Source organism: Protopterus annectens, chromosome 6.part0 (assembly GCF_019279795.1).
Source record: "Protopterus annectens isolate FY-2018-M chromosome 6.part0, PAN1.0, whole genome shotgun sequence".
NCBI lineage: Eukaryota > Metazoa > Chordata > Ceratodontiformes > Protopteridae > Protopterus > Protopterus annectens.
The window spans coordinates 1,033,918,347-1,033,930,226 of record NC_056737.1 but is presented as its reverse complement, the minus strand read 5'-3'; the positions used below and the strand labels follow the sequence as shown (position 1 = coordinate 1,033,930,226).

Sequence of the window (11,880 nt, the reverse complement as noted above, 5' to 3'; positions counted from 1 at the left end):
TTTTATATTTTTATATATATATATAAATATATATACTTAAATATATATATATACACATATGTAAATATATACATGTATAACGTGTAGTGTGAGACCTACACATGCTTATGTACTTAATATAATCTTACAAGGTTGAGTTGTTGTTTATACCAGTTTCATTCAGACTCAGAAGCAGTAGGTCCATGAAGGATGTAGAACATAGCAGGAAAGGAAATAGAAGTATTCTGGTTATTTCTGGAAACAGTCTGATAGTCTGTGTAAAAAATTTCTTTCTTCATTTTTACTATGTGCCCTTTTTCCTTTTTAAGCTTCCATCATCCCATTTTGCATGCATTAGCTAATTGCTGACTGCATCTGTTATAGCAGTGCTGCTAGCATTGACATGACTCTCCTTAAAGGTCATGGTGCGACATTTTTCATAGTTGTAGAAAGTTCAGAATAGTTGGTGCCCTCTTAGTTTTCTGCTTTATCTGAAGATGCCAGTAAAAGTAGTTTTTCATTATTTTCTTCAAAGTGAAAAGGCATTTCCTGTGAGCTTACAAAACACTATTACTACTTCTCACTTGGCATAGTGTAGGCGAGGTCAGGGTTTCTGGAGTTTCTTATTGTTCCAGTCTTTTGGAAGACAAAAACGGTAACCTAAGTGTAAAAAGGGTCAGGTAATGGCCATTCAAAAATGTCTAATGAACACAATTTTGTATATTCATAAGTGTTAGTGTCATCTTAGTGGCGTTTCTACCACTCTAGTGTTAATGATGGAGCTAGCATGTGTGGCACAGTATTAAATGGAGTGGGGAGGAGTGTCCGTGTACCCATGTTAAAAGGGTGTATAGTTCATGAGAGAATAGGTATGTTGGTGTTAAAAGGTGATAGCATCCTAAAATTGATTTAATATTCTTATGGTTTGAAACCGTGGAAGTTTTTCCCAATCTCTGCTTCAACAGCATGTCACAAAAGAATGCTTATCGTAGCCACAGCTCAAAACAGGGCACAGCCTGTGCTATTTTTCAGCAGACCTGTTTTCACCTAAAGTCATTTTTATGAGTATAAAATTAGAATAGCCTGTAGTAACCAGTGAAGTTCTCAAAATGGCAAAAATTGAATGCAGATGATGAATTTAGTTTTGTCCATGTGCACATAATCTTTGAGATGGCAAGAGTATGGCTGTGTTTATAAGAAGGCAATGCAAAACTGTACATTAGAATTCAGATTCGCATTTAAATAGTGAGCAGGCACTTAGATGCCTCTTATTTTGCCTTTGCATGTGGTTTATTCATTTCATTTCTTGGACAGTAGCTTAAAGGGACAATCCCAGAGTCTGAAATCCTGACTGATAAAAACTTGTCCTGATGACCTCCCAGTTGTCATCACCCACTCACCACATCAACCCTACTCCTGTTTTCAGTTTACATTATGCAGCCCTGTTTTCATTCCGTTTGGTGAACACAATTAATATTCAGTTCCTGTTAAAGCTTTCAGTTTCCAATCACTGGAAAACAGTTATTGCATTTTTGTGTGAGTGAGGGTGGGTAGGCAAGACTTACATGAACTCATCAAAAAGCTTATCTTAATTGTGCAGCTGTTTATTTACTTTATTTAGTCTTTGGAGTGTAACTGCGAGTGGTATAGTCAAGAGTACGGTTTAGTGAATTCATACTAAGTCTTAGCAGTCTCTTGACATATTTCTTTACTCCATTGTAAAGCAATTTCAGAATTAGTATGTAAAACTGTCAGTTTGCCATACTCTGTAGCCCCCGTTGTGACAGAAAGTAATGTACTTCATTATTTAAAATGGATGTATTGCATGCATCAGAAGTACGTGTTTTTAACAGCAGATCAGAAAACCTTTGCACTTGGCTAGTCTTTAGAGTTCAAAAAATAAAATATGAAAAAGATGATTGCTTCTAATAGTTTTAGAAACTTGCACCATTCTAATGCTTTCTACCAAGCAAGTGGCAGTCATATGTAACATCATAGTACTTGGCTACCATTCAGACATCCACACAAAGTAAAATATGAAATGAAGAAAAAAAAAACTGCATCTTATGATGATCGTGTTTCAGTGTTGCAGTCATTACTCTTGGGTTATCCTGCTAGCAGGCTACCCGCAGTTGGCCTGAAATCCAAAGTCGTGGTCCGGCGTCTGTTGCTGCTGATAGCCCCAAACATTCCCAGAGGTAGATTTTCTTAGTGTTTCTCTGATGCAGCCATTGCATTTGTGTTATCTGCTTGCAGTAGCCCTCAGTCGGCCTGATTAACAGTCTTGGGTCCTGCGTCGGATGCTGTTCCTTCTTCCATGATATCAGGTCGTCAGTGGTATAAAACATGCAGCCAATGCCATTACATCCGTTTTTCTTGCAGTGTGGTGCCTGAAGCAGAAGCACTTCGCAAGTGCTGGTCGGCAGACTCCTGAATTTTTTGTTTGAGTTTCAGAACCGAAGTCTTCAACTAAAGCTAAGTACCCCATTGGGGAAACTTTTTCTTGCTCCTTACCGATGTCAGTAAAAGTTAATAATTGCTTTACTTGTGGAAGGCAAATACCTCACAAAGATTTTCATTCGTACTTTATTCCTTGCCTAGGCCCTGACCACGACGTACCTTGCTGTCTGTATTATGCTTTATTTAATCAGGACACTATCTGTCGTCAGTATTTTTTCGCCTCTAAATATTTTGTTTCTCTGTTTAATTATCCGGAAATGTCTGTTAGCCATCCGACTACCGGGATTCTGAAAAAATGCAAAAATAGACAGAGGCCACGTAGGTCCAAAACTGCCGACGCTTCTAAGCCAGTCGCCAGTTCGCCGGTACTCAGTGAGGTGCTTTTGCAGCCCCTGATACCTGCTACTTTGATTCGCATGCCTCTACTGAGACACATTCGTAGTCCAGTATGCCGCGAGATGCTTCAACTGTGAAACCTGCAGATGTCTCTACTTTGGACGGGTCTGGAGCCGCTGTGCAGGTGAGGGTGTATCCAGGCCTTCAGACTTGCATGTTAAACTGACGCCTCCTTCATTTAGGCCTAAATCTCGAACCATGCCCAAGAAACCGCCATCCAGGCTGCATGCTCAGGCCTCTATACCTAAAAAACAAATAAGAATAGCTGAAGATTGTGTAACTTTAATCAAGGAAGCCAACTTCCCCCTTCTAAGAGACCTAGGACTGAAGTTGTGTATGAAACTTCTGACCAGGATTCTGATTTCTCTGATTCTTCTGATGATCTGGATTTGCCCTTATCTACTTATGAGGATTCTGATGCAGAGGACTCTTCCCTCTGTTTCCTCTCCAGCGGATTTTTCTTTTGTTGAAACCTTACATACTCTAAGGGAGCGTTTCCACTGGGAAAGCCTGGATTTTTCTGATTAAAATAAGAGGCTTAGGGATTTCTTACTCCTGCTTCAGCATAGGCATTTAGCTATTCCTTCTGTACTAGACATTGTTGATGCCTTTTCCAAATCTAGTTTGGCCCCTGATTCTTTGCTCCCAGAAAACCTGACATATATTACAGGATTGTTGGTGATTGAATGAATAGGCCGAATAGTTCTCAAAGCTTTCAGTTATCATTGAGAATAGGAGCAAAATAAAATTATTTATCGTAGAATTGGCGGACGAGCGCCAGAGGCATATCGCCATCAGCTTACACACTACAACAATAATACCAACTTTGCGGTTCAAACCGTTATTAACGCCTAATAATATTAATGAAAGCGGTTCGACACGTCAACTGATGCCAACCTCATATTTCATTGTACTATCACAATCAAATATTGCATATCATATTTTAAAATTCTCTCATTTACTTTTTCGTGGCAGAGTTTAAATACGCAGCACAGCAACGTCATCATTCAAACACCAAACATTCCAGTCCTGTTAAAAATTGACTTTATGCATTGCATTATAGTCGCCACTTCACACATAGCATCTCTTAGTGTAAAATCTCCCGTTCAAAATCTGCCGTGTCTCATTTCATGCAAAGTGACAAGTAGAACGGTTATACGCATAGATGTAAATATCAGAAGGCCTTATTTACAAAAGGCAGAATAACAGTATTAGCCAGAGCCATTGTAGTGTCGCCCACATTCTCATCGATTTAGAATTCATTTTCAAGAAGTCATCATTACGCCAAAGCAGCACGCCGGTATATAATATTAAATAATCCGGCCCGTCTCAAAGTGCTGTTATCATAGAAGTTTCAACATTAAAATAATTGATAGTTATCGCGAAGTCGTCATTACGGTCGCTGGCAGTATTATCGTGAAAGTGCGCACCGATCCCGCGTCGTTACAGTTGGTCTGTAACCAGATGTTAATCGGTTCAGCCGTGTTCCTCAGTACGGAATAGCACGCCATCAACACTCACGACCATCGGGCACACAGAGCGGTAACATACTTTAGTGGCCTGATTTACGATTTATGTCATTCGAGTGCTCACGTCCTTAAACAGGTCATATAGCGACCACAAGGGAATTCACGAACCATCGGTTAATGTGCAACACATATGAAGATTTCAGGCCTAACTCGTATCTGGTTTTGTGATTATAACAAAACACACGGCATGATCACAGCCACAAAGACGTTATTTTCTGATGGCTAAACGCTGGCCATTATAGATTCATATGGTAACAGCCTGCATAATAATAAACTTGTCTGGCAGGTTTACTGCTGTCGAGAAGACAAAACGGAAATATCATTTAGATGTTCGATTATTATCATCTCTGTGGCCCATTTTGGTTTTGTGACAATAAATAGAAGCATAGGCTAATTGTAAAACCCAGCATATACAAGATGCCATAGCATTGAAGAAATGCCGGCCATCATTTAGATGTTCGATTATATCTTAAAACCTGCCGAGGTCCCTCACTCCCACTTTTCACAAATGGCTGGTTTCAACAGTGCTCATATGCATTACACCGCGCTCATCACCCATCGTTTTAGAGAATGAAATTGTTTACTCCTGAAACGCGGCCAGAGCCCAGCGGGTCCGGTCTCTTGCTGCGCTTCCTCACGAAGGCGCGACTATTTGTAGACTCGGGCGAGACGAGAGTTCACATGCCCGGCTGGTGCACTGGCCTCTTCCGCTTCACGGTCGCAAGCGATTAATACGTGTTGCAGCGATTACACAAACACAAACCGCGTTAAATGACATAGATCTGGTCATTAAAGGTCGTGTCACATAACCAGGCTTGAAAACCTTCATTTCTCTGAACTATGAAATTTTATGTGTTCATATGCGACACAGTTCGCGCTCATCAATCAGTTTGTTCTTTCGGGCCACCGGTTCAGCCAGGTGAAAACCAGTTACCATTATTCCGGCATCATTGTAAAGAACGGTCGGCAGGTCTTTTGCCAGTTAATATGAAATACTTTCATTGCAAACCCGCCATAAAATATGAAAGATTGTAGTTGTAAGTCCCGCGCTAACGCCTGACAGTGCCACAGAATATTCGCGGCATGCCGGGTCAAAATCAGTTGATCATTGCACTCCTTAATTTCTGGTGGCTTCAGAGACCACTGTCAGTTGGCGATATGGGGGCCTATATGCATATTACCCGCGCTCATCAATAACAGAAATGAAATTATTTAATCCGGTGGGATAGACGCTAATTGTGTGATTCAGTATAACCGGCCCTTGGCTGCTATTTCGTCTCCTTCATGTGAAATAATTATTCCGCTAAAGAAAGTCGAGAATATATCTTTACTGCCCTTCCGTTACGGTCATCGATAAGCGCCAATCTTTGTACAATAAATGCTCGGTATTTAAAGCGTATTGGCAAGGGCCAGATATCTACGATTTTTGCAGCCAGCAGTCAGCATAGTGATTAGTTTCAAAATCCATATGATGCTTCTCGTATCTTACTGCGTTATTACACCTGTATCACAAACAGCGGGAAGCGTACTTTACTTACCATAATCTCCCAGCGTACAACAATTAGATTTCTCACTGGTGACATATTTATCATCGTATTGGTCAGTTTGAACGTGTCTGCTGATTGCGCCTTCGATTATTTATTTGTCGAATTCATTAGTGGATCGATATTTGCTACCGTGAGAACATTCAGTTCTTCTCCTTACGTTTTCCAATACTTTCTATCGCTAGTATTATTTCCATGAATAGCTAACACATCTATCACCACGAGCGGTGTCATTTCTTTCTCTATACCGATGAAAACACCATCTATTAACATATCACGTCTCCAATACCTTCGCCTTACTAACACATATTCAGGTCACAGCCCCCATCTTTTAAACAGAAGTTCATTAGTATATCCTCCTTCGTTAGTGTCATGTTTAAAACGTTCGACACTCTAATAAATTGATGTTCAACACTGGTGATTGATGGCTACGTCTGGCAAAAGTTAATAACTATTTTTCCGAGGACAGCAGTATATTTGGAACACCGTGAACACCTTCCTCCACGCCTCGCCAGCATATTGATGACACACAGCCCGTCATGAAGTGGTGGGTTCAGTCACTTCTTTTCATGGCCGATGCAGGTCAATCATCCTGCCACCCAGTCTCCGGCCGCCGCCCATTTTCCCTCAGCTGACTTGTGTAGAGTTCAACATCTTCTCGATTTGTTTGTTCACTGCATGTTCCTTCCCGCCAGTTCAATCACTATTCTCGGCAGCCTGACGACAACACGTCGATGGTGGATCAGCCTCTTCATACCACGCGCATTTAACATTCATCCTTTATTAATCATGCCTTATTTCACCACAGCCCAATCATAAACGTTCATAACTTCGGCACAGAGCTAATGACGACTTCAAACATTATGTCTTTGGGGGGCAAGGCCGGACGTGTTGGCTGCCCGAGTGTTATCAATCCATGCTCGGTAAGAAACGTCATCACAAATCGCTGAAATTCAACAAACAACTTTTTCACCGTTTCAGGAAGCAGCATTGAAGAATTTCATGGCTCCTCATGTTCAAGAAATACCATCTCTCAAACATAAAGACGCGTTATAAGATCATGTTCCGCTGGGAAACCAGTATGTTCAAACAATAAAAGCATGCAGTATTGCGCATACCGGGATTACCACTGCGTTATTTTCATTATCTTTCTCATGGTACCATGATTTCATCCAGAAAAAGCACCCACAGTGAGTCAAATCTGTATTGCAGGAAGAAAACCAGTTTACAAAACTGTCGGTCGCTTGTAAATTAGAAGGTTTTCACCGTTGTCCAGATATAAAATTGCTATTCCCGGATCTAAACGCTTGCACGGCGTTAAACACCAATTGTTACATATTACATTAAAATGACAATACCCTCATTGCCTGTGAACAAACAATCTTTCCCACTGCGGCACGGTCAGCCAGCACAGACAGCACAGGGTGCCCATGGTCATTCTCACGCCTCCGTAAGAGTCAATTACCCAAACACAGCGACGCAAGACCATGTCCGGTCAGCTGGTGCATCCCGTCAGGAACGGGTTTTTGGCGCAGCACTTCACTCATCATAAGAGTTAGCAGACAGTGGAGACGTAATCTTCATTGGTATTGCCATACTCTTCACCTTGAGCCTTTTCAAAATAGGAATAATCGATCGTGATTTCCTCGTATTATTCATATACCTCTGTTTATTCGTTTGCTCAGATGCAGCGTCATATAACTTGTCATTAATCTTTGTATGACAAAGGCCGCATTTCCGTTGCGGATATATTATGTGTTCGATAAGTAACATCATGCACCACACTGCATCCATCTGCATCCATCAACTCTTCTTTTGCCGTTTTCACTATCAATTCTATCGTCTTCACCAGATGCGCGCATCTTCACTGCTGAGTGTTATAAACCCTTGTTATTACGCAGCTATCGCATGATTTCAATGACTATGCCAGACCATCGGCATCGGCAGGCAAGTGTTTATTTCAACATAATGGGGTTTAGCCCTTTCTTCATGGGAAACATCACCTTGAGACATACACCGCCTACTTTGCAGGCAGCATGTCCTGCCATTGTTCCCCATGAGATGAAGAGTGACAACAAGACTGAACCTTTTATTATGTTTAAGAATAGAAGCACTTTTATACCACCGATGCATCCGATGGTGCAATGCTTCTTGGACTTATGTGAAAAAGATCTTTATGCATTGTTCTCTGTAACACGTAATAAGAAAGGGAGGTTTTATAACCTCAACAGTGATGAAAGTCATGCCTTGGCTAGATTGAAGAGAGATGATAAATTGATAGTGAAACCTGCTGACAAAGGGGGGGGGTGTTGTGTTGATGGATACAGATGAATATGTGAAGTGCATGAGGGTGTTGCTATCAGAACGACCTATAAAAATATATCCATCCAGCAAGTCTCCACTGTCATACAAACAGTTAATGATAATATATATGATCTGTTGCTATGCAGACAAATTAGTGTAGAATTATATGAATAATTTTTTGAAATCTGATCCGGTTATTCCTATTTTGAAAGGGCTTCCCAAGATTCATAAGGAGGTATGGCCAATACCAATGAGACCGATTGTAGCAGGGGAAGGTTGGATAACTGCTCATATATCGACCTTCCTAGAGAACATTTTACGACCGGTAGTGAACAACTGCTGCACCATCCTTAAGGATACATATCAACTGCTTGAGAGCCTTAAGGAATTACACCTAGAAATGAGGAATACACAATATCTCCTAATTACCATGGATGTAGAAAAGCTCTTTACCTCGATCCCTAACGACACAGGGATACAGTACATTAGGGAATTACTGCATAAAGAAACCCATTTTTCTAATGACAGGATTATACTGGTTTCCCAGCTGTTGGACATAGTCTTAAATAACAACGTCTTTATGTTTGGAGATGGGTATTTCTTACAGGCATGGGGGGTGGCCATGGGCACCCCCTGTGCCAATACTTATGCTAACCTGGTAGTATACTGGTGGGAAAAGTTGTTTTTGTTCACCCATGAGTCTTCGAGATGCATAAGATACTACAAACGGTTTGTAGATGACATTCTTATAATTTGGGAAGGTACGACTGATAGTTTTTATAGCTTCCTGAGACACCTACAAACCACCACAGATTTTTTAAGATTTACAGTAGAGAGCTCACACCAACAAGTTAACTTTCTGGATGTTACATTGAGGTTGACCAAAGAAGGAAAAATCATGACCACACTATATAGGAAAACTGTCTGGAAAAATGCGTTATTAGCACCAGATAGTATGCATCCGGCATACACTTTTCGGGGCATAGTGACAAGTCAATTTATTAGAGTGTCCAGACTTTGCCAAGACAAACATGACCTCTTGAAGGAAGTTAATACTATGGAACTTCTGTTTAATGATAGAGGCTATGATATGAATATGGTGAGGAGAATAAGGCGGGAGATTATTGGAGACATTGAGTATGTTAATAAGGATGAATTGATACCATCGAATAGGTATAGAAAGAAAGTAACCCCTGGTCCCACCACTCATGGTGATAAGATGTGTTATGTCATCAAATATACTAACGAAATAGAAAGTATTAGGCAAGTAATAAGGAAGAACTGGAATGTTCTCACAGTGAACAAACAAATCAGAGATGTGGTAGGCTCTACACCTAAATTCTGCTACAAAAATAGCAATAATCTTAAGAAGCTATTATGTAATGATCAATATGTCACCAATGTGAGGAAATCTAATTGTTTAACACTGGGAGACATAGTAAGTAAAGGTACATACCCTTGTTTACATTGTCCTAGGTGTAATAACCTTAGTAAGATACAGGCTTATCAACATCCCACTATGGATTTTGTTTTTAAACCTAATCACTATGCTGACTGCAACACAAAAAATGTGATGTATCTGGCCACCTGCTCCCTTTGTACAGCATTTTATGTAGGTTTAACAAAGAGGAGATTGAGGGACCGCATTTATGATCACTTATACGATATTCGGAAACAGGAAGAAACCAATGCATTAGCCAGGCATGTAAAGGAATACCATTCTCATTTCTTTAACTTCAGAGTCTTACAAATAGTCGCACTAACCATGAGAGGAGGCAATATTGAAAATACTTTAGCCAAAGTTGAGTTATACTAGATCCTGAAATTAGCGGCACATCTCCCACCAGGATTAAATAATTTCATTTCTCTAAAACCGGTGTTGATTGAACGCAGGTAATGTCACATATAGGCCCCCACTATCGTGACCCCTCTATAGTTTCTATCCTGTGTAGAAGTATTAAGAATTGAAGGTTTTCAAAATTTTGTTTATCATTTATTTTATTGCTAAATATTCTGTAATAATTTTTTATTCGTCCTATGTATTCATTTAACGCAGGACTTTAACTACAATACTTTATATATTTTATGTATATACTAGGTTTGCAGCAAAGTGAGTAGTTTCATATTAATGTTAAAGTGAATGCACTGCCATCTATTCTTAGCAAAAGGTATATGTAAAGAAGCATATAGATCTGGCTAATGATAGCCAAGGTTTTTGACTAATATGGCATCTTTTGTAGACTGTAGATCCATGCCGTGTGACATATATTTATGTCCCACAAAACCAGATATTTTTGGGTTAGGATTTTAGGATGATCAATAATCAGATATCTAAATGATATTTCGTTTTGTCTTCTGTTTATTAATAGTCGCTACTATGTATAGATAGAGTTTATTATTTATATGAATATTTATATAAGAATCATGGAAGATCAGATTTTAAAACATATTTTTACTCTGTATTGTTGCCCATTGATAGTCGCTAGTATTTATTAAGCGTTGCTTAAATTTCCATGCTATATACAAGGGAACACACTCTTTGATGACAAACTGTTGATTAACATCTAGTTTACAGATTAACATAGCGGCACTAGGATCCGGAAGGATACTTTTTTACTTCCTGATATCCTATACCAGCGTACTAACAGCATGTGATATGACTTGCGAATAGAAGCTTGTCTAAGTTCTAAATCGATGACGCATAATGTTGACGTTTTCATATGGACTATACTTCAATAAGGAACTTATTGGATTAAGAGCTTGATCTGTTATCAAGCTTTTTGTAAATATGATATATTCACAAGATAGATGGGTATACTTCAAGTTACAGTTATCTGTAACTAGCGATGGAATGTGTTTTGGAGGTGACGTGCCACTAGGGAGTGATACTATGTGTAAGTAGCGAGCTATAATACACAATGCATAAAGTGTTTTTTAACAGAGTTTTTTAACAGATGTTTGAATGAGTGACGTTGTGATTATTACTGCATTATTTAAACTCTGCAAGTGTATTCATTGTAAATTTTTTAAAATGATATGCAATATTTGATTTGCAGTAAATTTTAATGAAATGTAGTGAAGTTGACGTAATGTGGACCAAGCTTCATTATTAATTAAGGCGTTAATAAGCAGTTGAATTAATCAGCCCGCCAAAAAGTTGGGTATTTATTTGTGAATTATTTTGTGTAAATGTATCTGATGAAGCGTAGCTAGCACTACGTGAAAGCGCTCATTCCTTGTTCTACATTAAATGATTTTTACATTTTTATCGTGACTACTTTTTGGATTCTACTTGTGCTGAGGAAGCTTTTCGTGGAGACTGTTCTCATTTTTATTCATTCATTTATTCTTCTGCATTTGGTGAGAACGTCTTCAGCAGTGAGTTGTGTTCCTAGTGTATCATATATTACAGGATTCCCAAGTTCCTTTTTTAAAAATCCTATTGTGGCTCCAGAGAGTATTTTACAGGGACCCAGGGGCATGAAGGCTTCTACTGCTGAAAATCCTATCCTTTCTTATAGAGACTCCAGGGCGCTGGATAGATGGAGTAAGAAGGTTTACACTTCTGCAACCTTGGCCATTAGGGCTTTAAACTGCCAGTTTCATATGTTAAAGTATCAACATGTTATTGGGTTGCTTAAACAGAAAATTATGTTGATTCCTGACTG

At 39.4% G+C, this 11,880-nt stretch overlaps 1 protein-coding gene across 1 annotated transcript in view; it reads left to right on the top strand.

Annotated features, from left to right (window-relative positions):
* PAPOLA (poly(A) polymerase alpha) overlaps window positions 1-11,880 on the top strand; it is a 1,404,594-nt gene that overhangs the window by 898,636 nt on the left and 494,078 nt on the right. Inside the window, exon 12 of the mRNA XM_044073612.1 lies at window positions 9,295-9,533. Coding sequence (XP_043929547.1) covers window positions 9,295-9,533 — 239 coding nt within the window. The remainder of the gene's footprint in view (window positions 1-9,294; window positions 9,534-11,880) is intronic.